General features: G+C 46.7%; 2 protein-coding genes across 3 annotated transcripts in view; both read left to right on the top strand.

The window, feature by feature from the left end:
• The window catches only part of IFNAR1 (interferon alpha and beta receptor subunit 1), a 148,385-nt gene that overhangs the window by 84,187 nt on the left and 37,012 nt on the right, over window positions 1–27,186 (top strand). The gene's annotated exons all lie outside the window — the stretch shown is intronic.
• Window positions 12,411–27,186, top strand: part of IFNGR2 (interferon gamma receptor 2) — a 31,901-nt gene continuing 17,125 nt past the window's right edge. The window contains exons 1-3 of the mRNA XM_053564576.1: window positions 12,411–12,844; window positions 19,216–19,348; window positions 26,233–26,432. Of these exons, the coding sequence (XP_053420551.1) occupies window positions 12,775–12,844; window positions 19,216–19,348; window positions 26,233–26,432 (403 nt within the window). The 5' untranslated portion in view covers window positions 12,411–12,774. The remainder of the gene's footprint in view (window positions 12,845–19,215; window positions 19,349–26,232; window positions 26,433–27,186) is intronic.

The following is a 27,186-nucleotide window of genomic DNA, read 5'->3' as shown; positions in this document are numbered from 1 at the left end:
ACTGCCTTTATCAGCCTTTTTCATTCTTTTCCATTGTCATCTGTGCAGTCTTTTTCCTTACGAATTGCAACCATTTCTAAATGCAAAGTGCAATAGAAGGTTGGCATTTTGATTCTTGGAAATAAGACTAATCTGCTTCTAAAGTGAAAAGAGTTAAGGGGGAAGTCAATTCTTGGACTAGGAACCGTCATTTCTGTTTGTGCTTCCTTTCATGTTGATGCTGCTGTAGTTCTGAGAAATGCTTGACGAAGGATGGCCTGAAGATAGCAGAAAAAAAAATAAATAAATAAAGATCATTTCTCCTTGCCCTACTGGGGCCTCCCAGGGCCCTAGACTCTGGGTGGGAGTTTTGTCATAGAGCTCCTGGGGACCAAACCCAGGAGTTGGAAAGCTTGTCCAGGAAGAAGGGAGTGGCCCAGAATCAAGGAACCTGGCTCTGAGGATACCTGCAGGGAGAGGCACGATCTAGGGTGGCAGGAGGTGGGGGGAGTCCCGGATGCCTGAGGACACAAAAGCAGCCCTACCATCTGTTTTTTTTTTTTTGTTTTTTTGTTTGTTTGTAGAGACAGAGTGTCACTTTATCACCCTCTGTAGAGTGCTGTGGCGTCACACAGCTCACAGTAACCTCCAACTCCTGGGCTTAGGCGATTCTCTTGCCTCAGCCTCCCGAGTAGCTGGGACCTCAGGCGCCTGGCTACTACACTTTGTTGCAGTTTGGCAGGAGCTGGGTTTGAACCCGTCATCCTTGGTATATGGGGCCGGCACCCTGCCCACTGAGCTGCAGGTGCCGCCCTTTTTTTATTTTTATTTTTTGAGGCAGTGTTGACCTGTCACCCTGGGTAGAGTGCGGTGGCGTCACAGCTCACAGCAACCTCAAACTCTTGGGCTTAAACGATTCTCTTGCCCCAGCCTCCCAAGTAGCTGGGACTATAGGCACTTGCCACAACGCCTAGCTATTTTCTTTGTTTATTTTTGTTGCCATTGTTGTTTTAGCTGGCCCAGGCCAGTTTCGAACACACTAGCCTCAGTGTATGTGGCTGGCATCCTACCTACTGAGCTACAGGAGCTGCCCAGCTCTACCATCTTTGAATAAACAGCTGAGCATATCAGCCATGCTTATAGCATATTCAAGGCTAGAGTTCCTCCCACATTTCCCAAACTTTGTCCAACCCTAAAGTTCTGGGAAGTTGGGCATGGAGACTGATTTGATCTGATTTAGATGGCAAAAAAAAAAATTTCTTTTTTTTTTTTTTTGCAGTTTTGGCTGGGCCCGGGCTTGAACCCCCTATCTCCGGTATATGGGGTTGGTGCCTTACTCCTTGAGCCACAGGTGCTGCCCAAGATAGCAAAATTTTTTTTGACAGTTCTTATTTCTGAGTGCTATTGTGAAGAAATGCTGTTCCCAGCTATTTAATAAAGATACATTCTTTAGACAAATGAAAAAACTTCTCTAAGTAAGGAAGTACAGAATGTTTTCAGTAATCAAATTTGTCCACTGATCTATCTTGCTTCCTGTTTAAGTAAGGCTCTTTACTTGCAGGTAGTTTTGAGTTAGTAAAAGCCAGGCAAGATGGTATGCAGACGTACTCCTAGCTACTTGGAAGGCTAAGGACAGAGAATCATTTGAGCCCAGGAGTTGAAGGCCAGCCTGGGAAATGTAGCCAGACCCTTATCTTTAGTTTTGAAAAAGAAAAAAAAAAAAAAGGGAAGAAAGGGGAGAAAAATTCCTAGCTAAGTTTAGCTATAAGGCTTTGGTTACTGTTGTATCTCAAGTGTCTAAAATAATTCCTGGCATGTAGCAAATGTCCAATAAATATTTGTTGAGGAATTAAAAATGTAAATGGAGCCATCTCTTTCAAAACTTTTTTTTTTTTTGACAGAGTCTCACTCTGTTACCCAGTACAGAGTACATTTCCTAGACTCACACATTTTTCATAGGTCTAAGATTTTTTTTTTTTTTTTTTTTTTTTAGTTTTTGGCCGGGGCTGGGTTTGAACCCGCCACCTCTGGCATATGGGACCGGCGCCCTACTCCTTGAGCCACAGGCACTGCCCAGGTCTAAGATTTTTTTAATCATTTATATCATATATTCTTTTTTATTTATAAATCTTTACATTAAAAAATAGCATACAGTACAGACGGCTATATGTTTTCACCCTGCCCTTTGGTCTCTAACAGTAGCAGTCCTCCCAAGACGCCTGTCCTCTTGTCAGGGTCAGGAGGATTTCTTCCCGACACATTTATTATTCTAAGCTGTTTTAGAATTCTAAAGAACAAGGCAGACATTCACTTTTTTATTATTGAGGAGTAGAAACCAGTTGATTATCCTAGGTCCTGGCCAGGCTAATCCACAGTGTTGATCCAGGAGATTAGTCTTATATTATTACACCATACACTGGCTTTTCCTAGAAGTCTCAGTCTTGGCATGAGCCTCTTCAAGAGGAGCCATCCAGAAAGAAGAAGGAATTAAAGAACATGGCTGCTCCCAATAACCTTTCCCTCCCTACAACACACCCGACAACTGGCCAACACTGCCTGGGGCCAAGTCTCCACTATGGCCTTTTTGCAATCAGAAAGTTGCAGCCTTGTCCATAAATTAATTTAGACAGATTGTTCAAGAAGTGCAGCAAATCCTTCCTACCCCAATCTCCCTCATTCCTGGGCCTTCGAAAACAATTTTAATCCTTTCTATATCCTCTTTAGTTTAAGGCAGGCTTTCACTAAGCTAATTTAGAAATGCACTGAATTTAACAAGAAAAGACCTAATACCAGCACCAGGAAATACAGTCCTGGGCCACAAGCCTGCAGACTTTAAGGGACAGGGACAGCTGGTGTTGTAGCCAGCTGAGACCTGCCAGGCTCCAGAGAGGTGTGCAAGCATGTGAAGTGGGCAGAGGGGAAGGAGACAGTCCAACACAGAAGTGGGGCAAAGAGCCCAGGGAAGAGATGCTGGGAACAGCCACTCATCTGCCTGATGTCATTCTGTGCAGCTATTGTGGTGGGCTGAATGATGACCTCCCCCCCCCCCAGACCTTGTATGGTAAAAGGGACTTAGCAGATGTGACTAAGAAACTTGAGATGGTGAGATTTCCTGGAGTTGTCTGGGTGAGCCCAAAGGAAACAGGAAGGTCCTTATATGGGAAAGAGGCAGCAGGTGAGTCAAAGGAGGAATGTGCCGATGGACGCAGAGACCAGAGTGACAGAATTGAAGATGTATGCTGCCCCGGCTTGAAGATGAAAGAAAGACTCATGGCAAGGGACATGGCAGCCTTTAGCAGCTGAAAAAGTCAAAGAAACAGATTCTTCCCAGAGCCTCTGAACGGACCACAGCCCTGCCAATCCATTTTGCATTTCTTACCTCTAGAACTATAAGATAAAGTATATATTTTTAAGCCACCAAGTCTGAAGTGACACATTATAGCAGCAATAGGAAACCAGTATACCCTCCAAGAATGGGGGGCTCCTGGCAGGCCTCCACAGCACGCGCTGGTGGGAGGAAACTGGGTCACCCATTTCTGAGCTGGGGCTTTTCAGCTAGGTCCCCAGCATTGCTGGGAGCCTCCACGGTGGTCCCAGCAGCTCAGAAAGCCCTGGGGAGGTCATGTGTTTGCTGCCACAAAGGCTTCCTGGGAGAATGAAAAAAAGCATGGGGTTTCTTCACTTGTGGCTAGAATTGTACTTCCTCACTGTGGCAATGCAGGTCTGCCACCAGCGATGCCAACTGTTGACTTGGGTGCAGAACACGGAAAGCATTAACTGGGGCTGATTCATCCAGTGAGATTATGCTTTGGCAATACAAGCAGAGTTTTTTTAAAACTCTGTGTAACTAGTGCTGTTTCTTAAACAATCATCAGACAGAGGCCAGATGAGGTAGTACTCAATTCACTTCCTTAACATTTCTATTCTGTGGGCTCTTTTTCGCACGTTGGCCTAGCCAAGGACCAGAACCCCCTCCAAACACACACACACGCGCGCGCACACACACAGAAGTCGAAGACTCCAGTTCTCACAGGTGAATAAAACCAAAGTATATGAGATTTACAAGAGGTACAGGTACACATTTTCAAACACAAAGAGTAACAGTAATCAAAATACACATTTGGAAAAAAGATTCCAATACATATTCTGAAAATAAAGAGTGGTTTGTTTTTTTGTTTGTTTGTTTGTTTTTTGAGACAGAGTCTCACTCTATTAACTCTTGGGCTCAAATAATTCTCTTCCCTCAGCCTCCTGAGTAGCTGGGACTATGGAAGCCAGCCATGATGCCCAGCTAGTTTTATCTATTTTCAGTAGAAATGAAGTCTCACTCTTGCTCAGGTTTTTTTGGAACTCCTAAGCTCAGGCAACTCACCCACCTTGGCCTCCCGATGTGCTACGATTACAGGCATGAGCTACCTCACCTGGCCTAGAATGTCTTCAAGGGGTATGTTTGTATGTTTGCATATGTATGCTTGCAAAGAGAGAACAAGTGTTCTTAACTTCTAGAAAATGTAACGTAAAATTATTTTAGTTATATGAGACTGATTTCCTTGATGGAAAATGATCAAGAAATCAGGGTCTGTGGAGAGCTCCAGGGGGTTCTTGAAGGTGAATTCGTTTGTGATTTTTGGCCCAAGGAAGGTATATAGTAGAAGGATGCTCCCACGGGGGTGGGGCTGGCACAGTGTGAATAAGATGTATCCTCCCTAAAAAGAGGTTGGGAATTTGGATTTTATGCATGGAAGAGGCATACTCTAAGACTGAAATTTCCCCAAATACAGTAAAAGGTGTTGGAAACATGCTGGACAAAAAACATAAATACCTACTACCCCCTACCTTGTAGGTTTGTTATGTAATCAACAGCAGTATACCAGGTCTGACAATTAAGTTCTCAAACTCATCCTAGACAAAGAGCTGCATTATCTCACTGCGGAACAGTCACCTTCATAGTACTCCGCTTAAGAAGCTATGCAGCAATGCCAGTGCCTAGTCCAAAGCACTTTTTCCAGAATGAGGTCATGAACTTAATTGTCAGACCTTTGGTACAGTGACAGGTACTTCCAAGGGTAGTACTTTGACCGTTTTGATATTCAGCAATGAGATATGTAGCACTTTTTTATAGGTTGAGTTCACAAATTTAATTGCCCGACCTCATATGCAGCGTAGGGGAGGATCTCAACAAATGGCACTTCTGAGAGGTTAAGGATCAAAATGAGAAATTATTGCGAGACATGAATGAAAGGAAATCAGAGTCCAGGTTCTGCGTGGGGAATGCGGCCTTTATTTCCGAGAAAGGAGTCAGTACATGGGTTAAGGTGGATGGGAATTTAGAGGGTCAGAGGAGTAGGGATTGGTATATTCACTCTTTCCTGGGTGGAGCATTCATTCCTTCCTGGATGGGACAGTTCTATTTGGGTGGGTCCTTACATTTGACTCTATCAACCTCTTTGTATTAGAGAATATGGGCTTGACTCCCAGTTTGCTGACGGCGCTAAGGTGACTGACTCCCTGAAGGCCCTCTGTCAAAGAACTGTCCCCACTTGTGCCAGATTTTTCCTGGAGGTTTACAGCAACCCAAAAAGCACATTTAAACACTCAAGAAAATGGTATGATCTTAATCTTTCCAGAAATCAGGGATCAGTTTGAGTTTCTCTGAAGGACAAAACCCAAGAGGTTTCATTACTAAACGCTGCCCTGCGAACCCATTAGAAAATCTCAGGCCTGCCCCTTCCAGCTCCCACTGGCAGCTTTGGAGGCTCCGGGCTCTGTCCGTGGGGTAGTAGACATTTGCACACACACCAGGACCAGGAACTTTAAGACTTTGATATATATCTAAAATGTAGGGCCAGCATGGTGGCTCACGCCTGTAATCCTAGCACTCTGGGAGGCTGAGATGGGTAGATTACTTGAGCTTAGGAGTTCAAGTCCAGCCTGAGCAAGAGCCAGACCCCATCTCTAAAAAAAAAAAACAGAAAAACTAGCCAGGCATTGTGGCAGGCACCTATAGTTCTAGCTACTTAGGAGGCTAAAGCATGAAAATCGCTTGAGTCCATAGGGTCTGAGATTGTTTTGAGCTATGACGATGCTATGGCACTTTACCCAGCTCTGTCTCAAAAACAAGTAAATAAAATGTAAGAGTCTCTTCTCTTTTCAAAGGGATTAAGAGGAACTGTAAAATTTTCTCATTTGTTTGCCTGTTCTCTCTCCTTCTTCACAAATTTCAAAATACTGTTAATTCCTCATTTTAAGGAGGAATGAAATGTAGAACGTTGTATTTTGTAATAGTTACTTCTGTGAGGGCCCTCAATAGGAGGTGGTAGACTAGAAAAAGAGTAAGATTTTTTTTTTGAGACAGCATCTCACTCTATTGCCCTGGGGTTGAGTGCGGTGGCGTGACAGCTCACAGCAACCTCAAACTCTTGGGCTCAAGTGATTGTCTTGCCTCAGCCCTCTGAGTAGCTGGGACTACAGGCATCTACCACAATGCCAGGCTATTTTTAGAGATGGGGTTTCCGCTTTTCCTCAGGCTGGTCTCAAACTCCTGAAACAATCCTCCGGCCGCTGCATCCCAGGGTGCTAGGATTACAGGCATGAGCCACTGCGCCTGGCCTGTTGTTTGTTTTTGATACAGTCTCACTCTGTTACTTAGGCTAGAGAGCCATGGCATCAGTCTGGCTCACAGCAGCCTCAGACTCTTGGGCTCAAGCAGTCCTCCTGTCTCAGCCTCCTGAGTAGCTGGGACTGCAGATGCCTGCCCACAATACCTAAATTTTCTAGCTTTGCTCAAGCTGTTTTCAAATTCCTAAACTCAGGTAATCCTCCTACCTCAGCCTCCCAAAGCTGGAGTACAGGTATGAGCCGGGCCAGACTAAGCATTTTTGGAATAAGGTTTTATGGTGGCCCTGCTGGGGAGGTAGAAATACAACATTTGTGGGATGATGAAAGGAGAAGGTTGTGGCCCATGACAAGTGAGAAAATACATCATTGGAGACCTGAGGGGATTGGTCCCTTTGCTGATGTGCCATTCCCTCTGTTAATACTGGAATTTCTTGGAAGAGAACATACCAAGCCACAGATCAAGGGCACACTTGGTGATGATCCAGGGTGGACTTTGTGTTCGGAGCTCTGGTGGCTCTGTCTCAATCCATCGGGGACACTCACCTACCAGCACACATGGTGCCCATGTCCTTGAAGACCAACAAGGACACCGATGTCAGGGAAGATGACAAAGTCCTCCGGAAGTAGAAGGCCAGGGCAGAGATGAAGTTTTAGAATCTGGATTGTGGGTGTAGGGAGAGGGAAAAGGGTGAGCAGGTGGGGTGATCAGCAGCAGAAGAGGCAGATAGCCTTCAAGAAGGACAGCTGCAAAGACCCACTGAGAGAATAGCAGGGAGCTGTGGAGGGTCAGATCAGGCTCGGAGCCAGCCTGATTACAGGAGAACTGAATGGAAGGATAAGAAGTTTGATGTGAAATGCCAGGGATAGGGCTGGCCAGAAGCCCATAGGGCCACTCACGGGCTGTGTAACTAGGGACTCGATCAGCCAGGTTTTGATCAGAGGAGCAGAAACCCATGTGATGTGTGTGTGTATATGAGTGTGTTTTATTACATTATAGGAATGTGACTTCACACACACAAAAGATGCAAACCCTGTCCAGGTGAGACTGTTTTTCCTTGTCTGGTGCTGGAACCTGAGGTCTTCAGGGCAGGAGAAGGTGCAGAGGTGGAGGAATCAGGGACGGGCTGGAACCCCCTTGGCGATGCTTCACCTCCTTACCTCCAATTTACACAACCACACAGGACCGGTGGGAGATCCAGAGGCTCCACTATCTACAGCACAAGCACAGAAGATGTGACAATGTCCTGCCCCAACCTCCCAGGTGTAAAGGAATGTGGCTGCCCCCTCACTTTCACCTTCCCCAGTTGTGCACACTTCTAGACTTGTGTCTGCCAAATTTTATGTTTCGGAAATTTAATTCCCAGTGTGGCAATATTGAAAGGTGAGGCCTTCACGGGCGGTGCCTGTGGCTCAGTGGATAGGGCACCGGCCCCATATACCGAGGGTGACAGGTTCAAACCCAGCCCTGGCCAAACAGCAACAAAAAAATAGCCGACCATTGTGATGGGCGCCTGTAGTCTCAGCTACTCGGGAGGCAAGAGAATCCCCTAAGCCCAGGGGTTGGAGGTTGCTGTGAGGTGTGTGACACCACAGCACTCTCCTGCGGGCGACAAAGTAAGACTCTGTCTCTACAAAAAAAAGAGAAAGGTTGGGCCTTCAAGAGGTAGTGATTGGGTCTTGAGGACCCTCCCTCATGAAAATGGATTGATTCATTCATGGATTAATGGGCTAATGGATTAATGGAGTAGGATGGGAGTGGGACTCCCTAGGTGGCTTCTCAGGAAGAGCAAGAGAGACCGGAAGACATTTATCACACTCGGCCTCTTTACCATATGATACCCTGCACCTCTATAGGACTCTTCCTGACAAGGAGGCTCCCAGCAGGTGCAGTCCCTTGACCTCAGACTACTCAGCCTTCATAACTGTAAGAAGGGCATTCCTTTTCTTTTTTTTTTTTTTTTGTAGAGACAGAGTCTCACTTTATGGCCCTGGGTAGAGTGCCGTGGCCTCACACAGCTCACAGCAACCTCCAACTCCTGGGGCTTAAGCGATTCTCTTGCCTCAGCCTCCCGAGTAGCTGGGACTACAGGCGCCCGCCACAACACCCGGCTATTTTTTGATTGCAGTTTGGCCGGGGTCAGGTTTGAACCCGCCACCCTCGGTATATGGGGCCAGCGCCTTACCGACTGAGCCACAGGCGCCGCCCGGCATACCTTTTCTTTACAGATTACTCAGTTTCACATATTCCGGTATAAGCAACAGAAAATGGCCTAGGACACATACAAACATCCCTCCCGGCCCATGCTACCTCGGAACTATTTAGGGAGGGAAATTCTAGGAAACATAGTCACAGCTTAGCAGAGTTGGCACAGCGCAAACCTGCCACAGGGCAAGTTACTGAAGTCTGCTGTCTCCTCATGGGGCAGCTGTCGCCCTCCCCCTCCCCCACTCCCACAAGGACCGAGTGTGACAGCACATGGAGAGGCACCTCATCAGCCAGAAATGCTGGCTTCTTTCTGCCACCCACGTCCCCCTCCAGGGAAAGAGGGGAGCCCCTCTAGACTATTACTATGGGGAAAATGTTTCAGGAAGGTAGCAAATTAATAGAAAGAAATGGGCTGATTTAGGTTTTTCAGGGCTGAAGTTTATGTGTATATGGAGCCCTCCTTATGAAAGAATACACAACTAAGTATAAAATTAAGCACAAAAGTAATTAGAATGAGAAAATAAACAACACATTACAAATTTTTAGAGCTACCTGACACCACTAACATCACAAAATCCAAAAAATAAACACTATTTCTATTGGTTAACTATCTGAGACACTTGCATAAAATGCTTTACCTACTTTTACTGTCATCTTTGCCTCTATATATGACAACCTTTTGTAATCTTCTCTATAGAAATAGAAAGTTAATTCAGTCTTTCCTCTATCAAAATATTCTCTATAGAAATAGTAAGTTTTTTAGTCAACAAAATTTGTTTTTTTTTTGGCCAGGCGCAGTGGCTCATGCCTGTAACTCTAGCACTCTGGGAGGCTGAAGCAGGTGGATTGCTTGAGCTCAGGAGTTCAAGATCAGCCTGAGCAAGATCAAGACCCCATCTCTACCAAAAGTAGAAAAACTAGCTGGGCATGGTGGTACACGCTTGTAGTCCCCGCTACTCGGGAGACTCTGACTATGTCTCAAGCCCCAGAGATTTAAGATTCTGTGAACTATGATGATGCCACAGCACTCTACCCAGGGCAATACAGTAAGTCTGTTGTCTCAAAAAAATTTTTTTTGTGTGTGTTTTTTAATGATTGATAGTGTAGAAAAATTTCTTTTAACTTCACGACTTGTTCTCTCTCTCTCAAGAGATAGCTAGACAGATAGATACACTATAAAACGTTGAGACATTTCTCAAAAATTTCACAGCCTCTGCAACACCACCCCACATGAGAAGGGATTGGAAGGAAACTCAAAGAGGAAAGAGACAGAGGTCTGAGCATTTGGAGTTAAAATCTCTCACTTTGCAGATTTCACAAAAGCACGTGACAGTGTGAACACGGTGCCTTTCCACAGCCTTGCCATATCCCTGCAAGTGGACGGGGGCACTAAAGTTCAAGTAAATCTGCCTCCAAAGGGCGAAACTGCAGGCGGGAACTATTTATACTTAAGAGCTTTAGGCAATGATGACCTGCAAGTGGAAATGGAAAGGGAGGAAGAGCAGTGGGCGCTGGGCCACCGCCAGTAGGGTTAGCTTCCCGTTTTCTTTAGATTGGGAGCTTCAGTGGAAGTAAGAGTCTGCTATTAATGACTTCCAGAGTCTTGAGTCAAGAAGAACAGCATGATAGGTCAACTCCTGAGAAACTGGCCTTACAACAACACAAGCTGCTTTAGGGCTGGGAGACAACAACTTGCAATTGGGATATTGCGAGAACCGTGCCCAGTCAGGGAACAGAGTGAGGTCCTTTCAGTTTTCTGCCAAGCACTTAATGTAGGAAAAATATAAACAACCTTCTTCAGGGTCCTCAAACTGCGGCCTGTGGGCCACATGAGGCGGTGTGATTGTATTTGTTCCCATTTTGTTTTTTCACTTCAAAATAAGATATGTGCAGTGTGCATAGGAATTTGTTCATAGTTTTTTTTTTTTTTTAAACTATAGTCTGGTCCTTCAACGACCGGAGGGACAGTGAACGGGCCCCCTGTTTAAAAAGTCTGAGGACGACCTGGTGGCGCCTGTGGCTCAAGGAGTAGGGCGCCAGCTCCATATACCAAAGGTGGCAAGTTCAAACCCAGCCCCGGTCAAAACCTGCAAAAAAAAATGTTTGAGGACATCTAAAGTGTTAGCAGAGAAGAGCTCTGGAAAGAGACTCTCCAGCGACCTAGGTCAGGACCACAGGCTTCAGAGGGGCTGTTCATGAACATGCTGTCTCCAAGGGGGTCACAGGTCCTTTCTGGCCTTGGCTGAGGCAGGTGACACTTGCCCTTTTCTTTAACACGATTGTTCCCTTATAAAAGATGCATTGGGGGGGGAACAGAAAAGTATTTTAAAAAAAGAAAACAGTTTAACCATTCACAATCCCACAACCTATTTCGGGTTTGTATTTTGGAATACTTCCCCCGACACTTTTATTTTTTTTGTAGAGACAGAGTCTCACTTTATGGCCCTCGGTAGAGTGCCGTGGCCTCACACAGCTCACAGCAACCTCCAACTCCTGGGCTTAAGCGATTCTCTTGCCTCAGCCTCCCGAGCAGCTGGGACTACAGGCGCCTGCCACAACGCCCGGCTATTTTTTGGTTGCAGTTTGGTTGCAGTTTGGCCAGGGCCGGGTTTGAACCCGTCACCCTCGGTATATGGGGCCGGCGCCTTACCGACTGAGCCACAGGCGCCGCCCTCCCCCGACACTTTTAATCATCATTTTTGAAAGGATTACAGTTTACAGCCTTCTTTATTCGCTTAACATCTCTACGTCTTTTTTTTTTTTTCAGGTTAATGTGAGAGTACAAACTACTAGGTTACGATATTTGCATTTCTTAGGTAGAGTCCCTCTTGTAGTTGTGTCCTGAAGGCCACACACCCTACATGGTGCCCATTGAGTAAGGGGGAGCACACCAAGGCCCTCCCCTTACGCCCCCTCCCTTTTCTTCGTCCCCCCACCTCTATGTCTGGAAATAATCCAATACAAGATTCAAATACCTGCTAAGTATTTCATCACCTATTTTAAGTGGCTGGCCAATTTCAAAAGCGTTCTACGGAAAGGAAATAAACGAATGTGGAAAGTCCAGATGTGAAGGCCTGCGTTTGGAAACACCGTGTTGCCGCCCTGCCTGGCAGGCTCACCTTTAATTCCCGGTCCGCTCACCCTGTCCCTCCTCTGCCCCCTTCCTTCCGTGCTGAGCTGCCCTGGTGGCCCATCTTCCCTCTCCAGCTGGTGCAGGCGCAGGCGCAGGCGTGGAGAGTGGGCCTGTCCCTGCCCGGCTCCGCAGGGACGTCCAGTTCTGCACCTCTCGCCCCTGAACAGCGGGAAATTTCTCTCTCTCCCTCCCACTGCTCTGTGCTCACTGTCCCCCCAACTTCACTCTTTCCTCTAATGTGGCCCTTTCTAACCTCAATACCCTTAAAACTATTTTTAAAATGGGGTTAAAAGCTTAATACGTGTTTTTTTGCTATTAAGAAAGAAGTTGAAGCTAAAGGGAAGACAATCTAGGCGCCAACTAGCAGCGTAGAGGGCGGGAGAGGGATCGAGAGACCCCGCGAGGCCCCACCCGGGCTCTGGGCTCCGGGGGTGTTTCCAGAAGGATCGTGGTCCCCCAAGGTGGCGCCCGGCGGGCTCCGTCCCGCCCTCCTCAGTGTCAGGCCTCCGGATCCGCGCTCGGGGAGGCCGGCCTCGATGGTTTGGTCCCCGCCGCGCTGGACGCCGCCGCCCGAGTGGAGCTCCGGAGCCGGCGCGGGAGAAAGTCCCGGCGGCCGCGCGGGGGCGGGGCGGGGCGGGGCGGGGCGCGGGCGGCCGAGCCGGTTCCCCTCCTCCGCCAGGCGCCGCCGCAGCCGCTCGGGAAGAGGCGGGCCCTGCGAGCCCGGCGCTCGCCATGGCTGCCCGGGCGGCGACGCCAGCGGCTCCGCGGACCCCGGACAGCGGCCGGGCCGATCCCTGAGCCGCCGCGGCCTCGGCTGCTGCGCCGCGCGCCCCGGGCCATGCAGCCCCCGCTGCTGTGGCTGCTGCTGCTGCTGCTGCCGCCGCTGGGCGCCGTGGCGCCCCGGCTGAGTAAGTAGGGCCTGGGGCCCCGGAGGCCAGAGGAAGAAGCTGCCGCGGCGGCTGGGGTCCCCCGACCGCGTGGGATCCACCGGGTTCGTTCACCTGGTGGGGTCCGCGGAGTGCTCAGATCGCGTGGGGTCCGCGGGGTGCTCGGATCGCGTGGGGTCCGCAGGGTCCCCCGATCGCGTGGGGTCTGCGGAGTGTTCCTATCGTCTGGTGCCCGAGGCTCCCGAACCTGGTGGAGGTTCTCGGGTTGCGGGAGCCGGCAGCGGTTGGGGGGTGGACGGCGGGGAATTCCGGGCAGTGTATGGTCTAGGAGCTAAAGGACAGGAGGGAGCCGCCCGGCAGCCCCCGCCTGGCGTGGCGCCCCGGCCCTGGGACAGCGCTCCCGGGAAGGGGACATTCACATTTCGCCTTGGTGAAGCGAGACGCTCTGCAGCGGCTTTCTCCCACCCCCCGCGGCACCTGTGCGGGGAATCTGAGCGCGCCCCAGACTCCGACTTTTTCAAAATGAACAAAATAAAAATCCAACCCAGGGCTTGGGAAGGGGCCACCTCTGCCGGCCACAGATTCCACCCCCGGCCATACTAAAGTTAGCCTCTACCTGGGGTCCCCTCCCAAGTCCTGCAGCCGTGGGGCAGAGACCTCGGTCGTGGGGCGTGGAAGTGTGACCCGGACTCAAATCTTCCTTTGGCCAGGGCGTGTTGGATATTTGATATGAAATCCAAATAGTCAGTTCCCCAAGATCACGTCCATGGGGGCAGTATTCAGGGCAGTACCCAGGTCCCTTCAGTTGGGAGGTGGGTAGTGTCAGCGCCGGACTTCTAATCCCAGCTCTGCCCCCACCCAGACAGCCCCTTCCCTGGGCTCTGCCTCCTCCTCACTTGGGCACCAGCTGACCTCACAGCCAAATAAACATAAAAACTAGGAGAAAAGAGTGGGAGAGACCTCACGGCCGAAGACGCAGATAGGAGGACAGTGTCTCTGGATGTTTGTGTGTTTGTTGTGCTGGGTTCTTTCCCATGGACAGACTAATATTAGCGTCCCTCGAATAGCACTTACATAGTCTCAAGAATTTAGAAGTTCCTTCCCATTTGAAGTAGTAATGTGGTGTTGGGGATTTTTCCCCCAGAATGTTAGGGGGTACACATGTTTTGTTTATGTACCTTGTCTTTGTACAGATTGAGTCATTGTGCCCTTCACCCAGATAGTTTTTGCTTCTGTTATGATTAGCTGCTTTTCCTTGGGAGTCAGATAAATGAACTTGAATCCTGACTCTGCCACTGTCCAGCTTCAAGTCTTGAGCAACCTATGTGTCTGCCTCCCTAGGCCTCCTTCAAGTGAGCGTTGGGGACCCCCCCAAGCTGTGTGGTGGGCAGGTGGCAGGACTTTGGATCTGTGTGGCACTGACTGGTGGTCTGTGGACTGTTTGTAACTCACCGGTGATAAGTCAGGAGGTTGAGAGACTTATTTGGAAATTTCATGTTTTGACGTTGCCACAACATCCAGGTCCCTGTCCATTTTCAGATGATTAACTTTTGTTGCGTTCTACAAAAGTTTTGGTCTGTGTGATGCATTGGAAATAAACCAGATCCACAATTCTTTGATGAGTAATAGTAATGCTTTATACTGATCTCCATCCTTGCAGCTACTTGAAAATGTTCTTGCAAAACAGTTAAGAAAAAATTGGTTATTTTTAAGATAGATCATTTCTTAGTGAAAACACAATGTGAAAATATTAACAATGATTACATGGTAAAGGAATAGTAAACTGTTTCCACATTTTTCCATAATTTGTAAGCGTCCTTCAGTAATCATGAAACTGCTTTTATGGTCACAGGGGGAGAAAAAGGAAATTTTTTAAAGAGGGACTTACAGAATCTACCTGTTAAGAGTTGTTATAAGGGGGCGGCACCTGTGGTCAAGTGGGTAGGGCGATGGCCCCATATGCCGGAGGTGGCAGGTTCACACCCAGCCCCAGCCAAAAAAAAAAAAAAAAAGAGTTGTTATAAGGAGAGCCCCTGTAAAATAGTGAACCCCACAAGATTCAGAGCAATGCTTTGTTAAGGGGTGGTCATTTGCTCTAGATCAGCAGTTCTCAACCTGTGGGTTGTGACCCCTTTGTACCAATAAAAATACATCCTGCATGTCAGATATTTACATTATGATTCATAACAGTAGCAAAATTACAGTTATGAAGTAGCAACGAAAATAATTTTATGGTTGGGGATCACCACAACATGAGGAACTATATTAAAGGGTCGCGGCATTAGGAAGGTTGAGAACCACTGCTCTAGATAGAAAATGTAACCAACAGCACAAAAATACAGTAAGTCAACTGGCTCTTTAGATATTTAGTTACCTGAGTATTGAAGAATTAAGGCTTCTCTTTGTAAATATATCAGCTGCTTCTCGCTTTTCCAGTGAGTTAATAGTACCATGCCACATCCAAAGCTTATAGTGTACTTAAAGATGCCGAGAAAGACAGTGAGTCCCCAACAACATGAAAACCAGTGGAAGCCAATGGACAGTGGGCGAACTCCTGTTTGTCCATAGTCACAGCCATTGAAACAATCGTGTAGCTGGAATGTTTTGGGCTAACTTTATAAATGATAAGGATAGCTACAATTTGTGGGACCACTCGTGAAGCTCAGACAAAGTGCTAAGCACTTTTTATACGTTATCTTTCTTAATTTTCTCAACCATTCTTTTGACATAGGTGATATCCCCATTTTACTCCCAAGAAGGCAAAAACCATTCTTTATAGGAAGAGACAAATGATCTAGATAAATACCTTTATGTCTAGTATTTCCTGAAGAGAACAACTTTCTGTTAATAGCTGAGGAACCAGGAGACATTTTTACTTCTCCTCCCCTGCAGGGTGCTGGAAGTGGGATCACTGATGCTCATCTAACTGGTTTTCATCATAATGCCCCCCAAGGTCCTGAAGAGTCAGTCCTCAGTTGTAGAGATTAAATGATGAACGTTAATTTTATTAATGTTATTACCTATGTGTGATGTGTGTTGACCAAACTATGCCCTTAAGAAGGCTATCCAATTCTAAAATATACATAAAAACTTGAACACTGGATCAGGGTGGATCAGAGATGACAGGCAGGTGGGGGCAGGAAGGCATAAATTCATCCATTTCTTCACTAGTTGTTAGATGCTACTAGTGTGTGGCACTGAGCATATAAAAATGGTAAAGAAAATCACTGAGAACAGTGTAGTTGGGGACATTGTCAGAAGAAACACAGTCCTTGCATTATGAAACGTGCTGTAGTGGCCAGGAGCAGTGGCTGACACCTGTGATCCTGGTTCCTTGGTGTTTCCTCTCTCAGCTGAGCGTCCAGACTGGGGAGAGGGAGGTGCCAGCAGACAGGCAGGAGGGAGTAACTCCCCACTGGTTCCTCCCCAGAAATGGGAGGTGGAGAAGGGCTAGTGTGGTGGGCAGAATGATGGTCCTGAAAAATGTCCACATGTTCCCTGGAACCTGTGAATGTGTTACATTTGATGTGACAAAAGGGACACTGCAGATGTGAGTAAATTAAGGATCCTGAGATGGGCCAGTGCAGATGGGCATTATGATTATTATTGGGCCAAGTGGGCCCAATGTAGTCACAAGGGTCCTGGAAAGATGGGAGAGGGAGGCAGAAAGGTCAGCTCCAGAGAGACCAGAAGGACAAAGCCAACTGGCCAACCTCACTGGAGGAAGGGCCCTGAGCCAAAGAAGGGGAAAGAGGCCTCTAGAAGCTGAAAAAGTCAAGAAATTCGTTTTCTCCTGGAGCTGCCAGAAGGATCACAGCCCTGAAGATAGCATGACGTTAGCCTGGTGAGACCTATATCAAACTGGTTTTGTTTGTTTTTTTTTCACAGTTACTCATACTTTATTTGGGAAATGAAAGAAGGGGATGAAAGATGATTGCTGTGAGGTGAATTGTGTTCTCCTTCCTCCTATTTTTCTTGGTAGCCGGGCAGATAATATGCTGTGAAACTGTTGTATCCAGTTTCTTTTATCAGAGAAGGCTGGCTGTTAAGTGATCTTGCCCTAAAGATACAAATTCTAAAAGGCAAAAGAGCACAGTGTATTCAAATTCACAGATTCGAAGCTTCTGTGGAATGAGTTGGAGTCTGGAGTCCAGGATGGGCTGGACTTCTAGGGAGTTCTCCTTGGGTTCACGCAGGCTCTTGAAGTCTGTGGGTTTGAGTACAGAGAGATGACTCCAGGATAAGATTCCTAGCTCAGCAAGTTCTCGGTGATATTGAAGGCACCAGAGGATATCCTAGGAGCTGTGGCTAAAGAGGGAGCAGCTTTGAGCTGGCTTCAAGATTGAAACAGCTCCCTGATTTTCTGGATGAAAAGGGCCAACACTGAAGAGGAAAGGAAGGGTGTGTTCCTATTTCCACCGAAGAGGAAAGGAAGGGTGTGTTCCTATTTCCAACTTCTGGCTTTCCGAACTGTAACATAATAAATCTGGGTTGTTGCTTTTTTTTGTTTGTTTTGTTTTTGTTTATTTACTTTTTAGAAATGAGGTCTTACTATGTTGTTCAGGCTGACGGCAGTGGCTATTCACTACGGCCTCGAACTCCTCAGCACAAGTGATCCTCCTGCTTTAGCCACCCAGGTAGCTGGGACTGCAGGCATGCACCACTGTGCTAGGCTAACCCTGGGTGGCTTTAAGCCTCTAGTTTTGTGGTGATGTGTTATAGCAACCATAGGAACCTAATACAGGCAATGAAAGGATGTTTCTGTGATTCTTTGATGGGTGCTCAGTGCCAAGCAGGTACTCACTCCATAGGGGCTGCACAGCCCTCCCTGGAAGCAGGCAGTGGGCAGCCACGGTGTGTGCCAGGTACCTTCAGCCCAGGTCATCCTGAGGCCTGCTGTGAATCGACAGGTGTCAAGTTAGCTGTCGAGAGCTCATTGGTGTGGAGAGGATGGACGTTCTGTAAGTGGCTGCAGACCCTTGGCAATGTGTCTTTCAGAAGAAGAGCTGGGGGCCCAGCTGTCAGCTGATCTGGGCACTGCCCTAAGAGGTTAAGGACTGAAAATGAAAGATTATTCCGAGACATGAACGAAAGGAAATCGGAACCCAGGTTCTGTGTGGGCAACGACGTGGCCTTTATTCACTCGAGTGCTAGTGGGCTGAGTCCGAAAAAGAAGTCAGCACATGAGTTAAGGCGGGCGGGAATGTGAGAGTTTGGAGGGGTGGGGATTGGCACGCTCATTCCTTCCTGGGCCCACGGTTCTATTTGGGATGGTCCCTACATTCGGCTCTGTCATGCGTTTCAAGATTGGACACATTTACTGCAAATGTGTGATTTGAATTTTCTGCTTTGAATTCTGGACCTGAATGTGTTTTGAACCTTTCTTTCCAACTTCTGGGCATTTCTCATTAATCTTTAATTCAGAGAAAGTATTACCTTGAATTTGTTTTCTTTCTGGCAAGAAGGTCCTCTGTGAAGTATCTGCTGGGGTGGGGGGTGGAGCTTTGAGCCTGTGTCTCTCCAGAGAGGGATTCTGGTATTGCCCCAACATGCAATTATCCTTTCCTGGGAAGTATGTTATTTCTTTGTTTATAGTTCTCAAATTTCACTCTGCATAAGAATCAGCTGGAAAACTTGTTTAAAATGCACATTTCCTGGTGTGGGTGGGGGAGGCCTGGGAATCTGCAATTTAATGGAACCCCAGCGATTGTGATGAGAAGCACAGCAACTCTGGTGACATCTTCCCATGTGCCCTTTGGGCTTTGCTGACCTGATTGGGGGTGTTTGTGTGTGCACACGTGTATTTCTGGAGGTTTACCAAACACTCCCTTGGTACTGAATCTGGGGCTGATGTGTGTCCCATGCTCATCAATGTAACTTCGTCACAGCTCCATAGGTTCACTATTATTTATCCCTTATTCCTGAAGCAGAGACGGAGCTGAATAACCCGCCCAGTGTCAAACTCACTGCTGGTGGAACTGGAGTTGCAGTCCAGCTGGGCTCCAGGGCACAGGGTCTGATGTAACAGCTGGGACCTGAAGGCTGGAATCTCACGCCCAGCACCTCTTTTCTTTTTTATTTTTTTTGCAGTTTTTGGCCAGGGTCAGGTTTGAACTCACCACCTTGGGCCGGCGCCCTACTCCTTTGAGCCATAGGCGCTGCCCACTCTTTTCTTTCTACTGACTGTGCCTGTAGGGCCATCTTTGTAGTCAAAGGTGGAGCCAGGAGCAGGGTAATAAATACCATTTCTGCACTTTGACAAAAACTAAGTTGTGCAAATGACTTTGGTAATGTACATTTAAATATTTTTGTAATTGATTTTTCTCTTTTGAACCTTTCCCACCTCTCTCTCTCTCCCCTCTTCCCTTCTCTTATTCTCAATCCCTCCCAAGATTCTCTTTCCCAGCTGCCTGCCCCTCAACACCCGAGGATTCACCTGTACAACACCAAGCAGGTTCTGAGTTGGGAGCCAGTGGCCCTGAGCAATGACACAAGGCCGGTGGTCTACCGGGTACAGTATAAATAGTAAGCTGGACATTTCTGTTGGATCCTTACTGGGTGCTGTGGATGGGCTGTAGGGACCCTAAAGCAGCTGTTGGTGCCTGCTTCTCAGCAGGGTAGTCATCAAACCCACGGGTAGCAGATATTTCTCAATTTAAAACCTCCAGGGACAGAGATTTCACAACCTCCCACTCATCAGAAAGCTTAAATAACGCTGACAGTGAGAGAACTCTGCTGTCTAACCACATGGCTTCTTGTTTTGGTGGAAGTTTATTCTTTCACTGGTTTCAGGAGAAGGTTTGCAAAAAAAAAAGAAAGAAAAAAGGCTCCCTTCTGGTCATGGAAGAGCAAGAGGCACCTTCTAGTTTTCATCTTGAAGTTAAAACATCTGATTTATTTAAGTTTATAGATAAAATATGGCCTAATCAGTAATTTATTCAGTTAATTACAATGAATTCTATTTCTCAACCAGTTTTCCATTTTGTGCATTATTCTGACCTCCTCGTTCCATCTCTCATCTCCTTTCAACCTTTTCCAGAGTTGGCCATCACTTGATTTGTGATATATTATAAACCCATATAGAAAGAAGACAGGTGGGCAGGTGCGGTGGCTCATGCCTGTAATCCTACCACTTTGGGAGACCAAGGTGGGAGGATCCCTTGAGCTCAGGAGACTAGCCTAAGCAAAAGCAAGAACAAGACACTGTCTCTACTAAAAATAGAAAAACTAGCTGGGCATTGTGGGGCATGCCTTTAGTCCCGGCTGCTCAGGAGGCTGAGGTAAGAGAATCAAGGATCACTTGAGCCCAGGAGTTTGAGGTAGCTGTGAGCTAGGCTGACAACCCTGCATTATAGCCTGGACAACAGAGTGAGACTCTGTCTCACGAAAAAAAATGAAGAGGAGGAGGAAGAAAGGAAAGAAGGAAGGAAGACACAGCACAAGTCCTTAGTTATTACTTATTTACCTTACTAAATAGGTTAATTGAAGATAAAGGTAAAAGCATTGGCTAATTCACTTTATACTGCTAAATAAAATGTAAAGAAATGCTGTGCTCAATGCTCATGAGGTTGCGATTGCTGGATAGACACCCATAGCTGGGTGCAGGAGGAATTAGCATGACCTTTTGGAAAGTAATTCTTCTCTATGTTTGAAGAGTAATGGAAATGTCCATTTTACTTTTATCCTGAACAGGTAATCTAGACCCTCATCAGATGAAAAAGAAATAAAAACTAGAATCATTCAATTAAGGTCATGGTGGAGGGGGAGGAAAAGCAGAGAGAGGGAAGGCGGGAGAGGGGTGGGGCCTCGGTGTGTGCCACACCTTCTGGGGGGCAAGACATGATTGCAAGAGGGACTTTACCTAACAAATGCAATCAGTGTAACCTGGCTTAGTGTACTGTCAATGAATCCCCAACAATTAAAAAAAAAAAAAAGAGTAAAAAAAAAAACTAGAATCATTGACGTGTGTATTTATATTCGTCAATAAGAAAATGGCTAATGTGGCATGCTGTCTTATGCTTGAACACTAAACCCTAGGCAGCCACTAGAAAAGATAATTATATGTCAACTGATAGAAAGTGCAACTATGTAAAATTTGGGAAGTCTTTATAGTCAAGAATAGAAAGGTAATGTAGCAAAATTATAGGCAGATGATTTGTTAGAGGAGTAAGTTTCCAAATAACGTCTTATCCATTTTACTTATTTTTTGTAGACATGGAGTTTCACTGTGTGCCCAGGCTGGTCTCCCACTCCTGTCCTCAAGTGATCCTCCATCCTCATTGTCCACTATAACAATATTTGTTTAATAAAAAGGATGTTAACCTGGGCTTTGAAGGTTATTCCCAAATAACATTTATCTGTGCCTCCAGTAACTATAAATTACCAACATTAAATCACTCATGATAAAGGGAGTAATTTGCTAGGACTGGCTACAGCCCAGTACAAAATGAATGTGTGGGACTCCGTGTTTAAGCAGTATTAAGAATTTCAAAACTCACCACTTGCCATGAGAGTTTCTTGGCCGGGGCTGGGTTTGAACCTACCACCTCCGGTATATGGGAATAGCGCCCTACTCCTTTGAGCCACAGGCACCACCCATGGCTGATTTCTTTTAATATTCTTTTCTTCCTATAATAAGAATGATTTTATTTTCTTGGAGAAACAAAGTTTCATGTGAATCTTCCACGTTGGAAAGCTTTTTTGGTTTAAGACTTTTGGGGGATTATAACAAACTGTTTGTTAAGTTTTGGGAGAAGCCTCTAAAAAAAATGTTTTCAGTAGCAAGAATGGCATTGCCAAAAATGGGATGGCATTGATGTCAAGATAAGCATTTAGGGTAGTGTTTTTAAACGCTGGGGGACAGAGTCCAGCCCTTTTTTTTTTGGTTTTTGGCCGGGGCTAGGTTTGAACCTGCCACCTCTGGCATATGGGACCGGCACCCTACTCCTTGAGCCACAGGAGCCACCCTAGGGTAGTGTTTTATTTGCATATTTGAAAGTCCTTATTCATTGTGGAAACATACTTGATGAAAACCATGTGTGTCTATGGAAGCTGCTTTTTTTTTTTTTTAGTTTTTTTATACAATGTTTACTTTTACCTTGTTACATAGTCTCATAGTCTCACTCTATCGCCCTTGGTAGAGTGCAGTGGAGTCGCAGCTCACGGCAACCTCCAAATCCTAGGCTTAGGAGATTCTCTTGCCTCAGCCTCCCAAGTAGCTGGGACTACAGGTGCCCACCACAACGCCCGGCTCTATTTTGTTGCAGTTGTCATTGTTGTTCAGCTGGCCCCGGGCCAGGTTCAAACCCACCAGCCTAAGTGTATGTGGCCGGCACCGTAACCACTGTGCTACAGGGGCCGAGCCATGAGTATTTTTTTCATATAATTATTTCTGTATCATCTTTGTTTTGTATTAAGGTGGGGAACCTGTAGCCTTAAGGCCACATGTACCCTCTAGATCCCAAGGTTGTTTGTTTGTTTGTTTGTTTTGAGCCAGAGTTTCACTATGTCACCCTCAGTAGAGTGCTGTGGCATCACAGCTCACAGCCACTTCCAACTCTTGGGCTTAAGCAGTTCTCTTGCTTCAGCCTCCCAAGTAGCTGGGATTACAGGTGCCCGCCACAACGCCCAGCTATTTTTTGGTTGTAGTTGTCATTGTTGTTTGGTAGGCCCAGGCTGGATTCGAACCCATCAGCTCTGGTGTATATGGCTGGCGCCCTAGCTGCTGAGCTATAGGCACCGAGCCTAAATCCCAAGTTTTTGAGCAAATCCAAATTTCACAGAACAAATTCCTTTATTAAAAGGACTTTTCTAGGGCGGCACCTGTGGCTCAGTGAGTAGGGCGCCGGCCCCATATGCCGAGGGTGGCGGGTTCAAACCCAGCCCTGGCCAAACTACAACAAAAAAATAGCCGGGCGTTGTGGCGGGCGCCTGTAGTCCCAGCTGCTCGGGAAGCTGAGGCAAGAGAATCGCGTAAGCCCAAGAGTTAGAGGTTGCTGTGAGCCATGTGACGCCACAGCACTCTACCGAGGGCGGTACAGTGAGACTCTGTCTCTATAAAAAAAAAAAAAAAAAGGACTTTTCTATAAAATTTGGATTCAGTCAAAAGGCCACACTCAAGGATCCAGAAGGCCACATATGGGTCTAAGGCTGAAGGTTCCTCACCCCCTGTACATGAATCATCTCTGCTTATTTCTCTACATTTCTGGAAGAGGGGTTGCTGGGTCAAAGGGGACAAAGCCAACATTTTTGCAAGTGACCTAGCAGAGGCTGGACAGAGCCGCCAAGTGGCACAGGTGTCTAGAGACTTGTACAGAGTGAGGATGGAGTCTTGTCACAAGCAAGGCCCGCATTGCACTGGAAGAAGAGCCACTCACATTGCCATCGTGGGGTGGGGGCAGGGAGGAGGTTAGAGTATCTTTAAGTAGCTGTATACCTTGAAAAAGAAATTATCTGCTCCTTCTGAAACACACCCCTCAGACATCTAGTCTGAGAGGATGGGGCTGTGGGTTGGGGTCCCTCTCCCCTTTAGGGTCTGTGACCCTGGGCTGGCTGTTACTTGTATATCACCAGCATCTTGAAGTGGCTTTCATCTTTGGACTTGGCACTTGGCACTTGGACAGAGGGCACAGCTTCCAGGGCCTGGGGGCAAAGAGGAATCCTCAGCCTTGTCTTCTCTGTCCTCCTGGCCATGCTTTCTGGGCCAAAATTGCTGTCCTAGAAGGGGACACTGCCCACTGCCCCCCACTCTAGCTCCTAGCAGCCACCTCCTTGGCTTTTCTGAAATCTGTCACCTATGATAACAACAGAAGTCAGACATAGGGCTAGAGCCCCATGCAGAGGTGCGCCCATGAATGTGGTAGGACTTTCATATGGGTAAGGCAAACCCTCTATAAATAGGCCACTATGGAGTGAAAACAAACTCCACACTACCAAGAAGCACGAATGGAGTTTGCATTAATAGAGTATCATTCCTAAGATAGGCTGCAGAGACTGAGCTTGAAGCATTAAAATCAGCTGTGGGATAGAATGGAAATCATATGTCTGATAAGGGATTTATATCCAGGATATATAAAGAGGTCTTACAAGTCAAAAATTAAAAGACAAATAACCCACTTAAAAATTAGGCAAAGTATCTAATTAGACTGTTCTCCAAGGAAGATATATAAGTGGCCAAAAGCACATAAAAAGATGTTCAGCATCATTATTCAACAGGGAAATGCAGCTCAAAGCCACAGGATATGCTATTGCACACCCACTAGAATGGCTACTATCAAAAAGACACATAGCTAGAATTCTGAGAGGCCAAGGCAGGTGGATTAATTGAGCTCAGGAATTCAAGACCAGCCTGAGCAAAAGCCAGACCCTGTCTACTAAAAAGAGAAAAACTAGCCAGGTGTGGTGGTGCACACTTGTAGTCCCAGCTACTAGGGAGGCTGAGGATTGCTCAAGGCCAAGAGTTTGAAGTTGCTGTGAGCTATGACACTACAGAACTCTACCCAGGGCGACAGAGTGAGACTCTGTCTCAAAAATAATAATAATAATAATGGGTGCAGTGGCTCACATTTTTAATCCTAGCACTTTGGGAGACCAAGGCAGGAGAAATGCTTAAAATCAGAAGTTTGAGATCAGCCTAGGCAACAAACAAAAAATATGAAAATCAGCCAGGTATAATGGCATATACCTATAGCTACCTGGGAGGCTGAGGCAGGAGGATCACTTGAGCCCAGGCATTTAAGGCTGCAGTAAGCTATGATCACACCACTGCACTTCAGCCTAGATAATAGAGCAAAGACCTGTCTTTAAAAAAAAAAAAAAAAAGATAATAGCAAGTGTTGGTGAGGCTGTAGAGAAAGTGGAACTCTCAAACTTTATTGGTAGGGATATAAACTAGTATAACCACTTTGGAAAATAATCCCATGGTTCCTCAAAAAGTTAAACATAGAATTATCCTGTGTCCCAGCAGTTCCACTTCTAAATAGATAATCTAGAGAATTGAAACAGAAATACCTACAGAAAAACTTGTATATTCATGATAGGCAAAGGTGAAAACAATCCATCTGTCTACTAACTGATGAATGGATAAACAAAATGTCTATCGATACAGTGAAGTACTATTACATGCTACAACATGGATTGACTTTGAAAACATGCTAAGTTGGCTCAGCGCCCATATCTCAGTGGTTAGGTCCCCAGCCACATATACTGAGGCAGGCAGGTTTGAACCAAGGCTGGTGGGTTCAAACCTGGCCTGGGCCAGCTAAACAACAATGACAACTGCAACAAAAAATAGCCAGGTGTTGTGGCAGGTGCCTGTAGTCCCAGCTACTTGGGAGGCTGAGGCAAGGGAATCACTTAAGCCTAGGAGTTGGAGGTTGCTGTGAACTGTGATGCTACGGCACTCTACCGAGGGTAATAAAGTAAGACTCTTGTCTCTTAAAAAAAAAAAAAAAGAGAAAACTCCTGTGCTTCAGTGGTCCCCTTGCCCCAGCCTCCCGAGCAGCCAGGACTACAGGTTCCTGCCACTAAACCCAGTAAATTTTTTTTTTTTTGGTAGAGATGGGGTCTCGCTCTTGCTTAGGGTGGTCTTGAACTCCTGAGCTTAAGCAATTCTCTCACCTCAGCCTCCCAGAGTGTTAGAATTACAGGTGTGAGCCGCTACAACCCAGCTGGGTACCGGATTTCTTCTTCTAAAATTGGTTGTGATGATGGTTGTTAACCATGTACATACACTGAAAAATACTATACAGGGCGGCGCCTGTGGCTCAAGGAGTAGGGCGCCGGTCCCATATGCCAGAGGTGGCGGGTTCAAACCTAGCCCTGGCCAAAAAAAAAAAGAAAAGAAAAATACTATACACTTCAAAAATGGGAAAGTGGGCAGCGTCTGTGGTTCAAAGGAGTAGGGCACTGGCCCCATATACCGGAGGTGGTGGGTTCAAACCCGGCCCTGGCCCTGGCCAAAAACTGCAAATAAATAAATGTGTAAAATCCATACACTATTTAAAAAATGGGAAAGTTATATGGTACATTAATTATTTCTCAATAATGCTGTTTTTGAATAATCAGCTCTGGGGCTTGGCGCCTGTAGCTCAGTGGCTAGGGTGCCAGCCACATAACATTGGAGCTGGTGGGTTCGAACTCGGCCTGGGCCTGCCAAACAACAATGACAACTATAACCAAAAAAATAGCTGGGCATTGTGGTAGGCACCTGTGGTCCCAGCTGCTTGGGAGGCTGAGACAAGGAATCGCTTAAGCCCAAGAGTTTGAGGTTGTTGTGAGCTGTGATGCCACAGCACTGTACTGAGGGTGACATAGTGAGACTCTGTCTCCAAAAAAAAAATCAGCTCTGGGGAAACTGTTATAAGAAGAAGAGAGAATTCTGTGAATTGAAATCCTGTTTTCCTTCCCAGCACCTTTAGCGATTGGTCCGACATCGACATCGTGGGGGTGAATTGTACACAAATCACAGTGACAGAATGTGACTTCACTGCAAGTGGCATCTCCAAGGGCTTCCCAATGGATTTCAATGTCACTCTGCGCCTTCAAGCTGAGCTGGGAGAACTCCACTCTGCCTGGGTGACAATGCCTTGGTTTCTACACTATCTGAATGGTGAGAATACATGGGTATAAAACTTCCATTAGATGATGCAGGTTTTCTTCACTTGCCTCTTCAATGAGCAGTGTCAACTCCACATACTTCAGTCCTGCCCCTCACCCTAAATAACCAGTGATTCACACACTCACCTTGGAGGAGAGTGTGATTTGCTAAACCAGTGGTCAGCAAACTACAGTCTACAGGCCAAATGTGACCCACTACCTGTTTTTTTTTTTTTTTTTTTAATTTTATTTATTTATTTATTTTTTTGTAGAGACAGAGTCTCACTGTACCGCCCTTGGTAGAGTGCCGTGGCGTCACACGGCTCACAGCAACCTCTAAGTCTTGGGCTTACGCGATTCTCTTGCCTCAGCTTCCGGAGCAGCTGGGACTACAGGCGCCCGCCACAACGCCCGGCTATTTTTTTGTTGCAGTTTGGCCGGGGCTGGGTTTGAACCCGCCACCCTCGGTATATGGGGCCGGCGCCCTACTCACTGAGCCACAGGCGCCGCCCATTTTTTTTTTTTTTTTTTTGGTTTTTGGCCAGGGCTAGGTTTGAACCCACCACCTCCAGCATATGGGACCAGCGCCCTACTCCTTGAGCCACAGGCACCGCCCCACTACCTGTTTTTGTAAATAAAGTTTTATTGGAACATGGTTATGCCCACCTTTTAATCATCTATGCCAGCTTTCATGCCACAACAGTAGAGTTGAGTATTTGCAACAGAAACTGTTGGGGCCTGCAAAACCTAAGTTTACTCTGGCCCTT

The sequence above is a fragment of the Nycticebus coucang genome, chromosome 16 (genome assembly GCF_027406575.1).
Source record: "Nycticebus coucang isolate mNycCou1 chromosome 16, mNycCou1.pri, whole genome shotgun sequence".
NCBI classification, from domain to species: Eukaryota; Metazoa; Chordata; class Mammalia; order Primates; family Lorisidae; genus Nycticebus; species Nycticebus coucang.
This window is presented reverse-complemented; position numbering and strand designations above follow the sequence as displayed.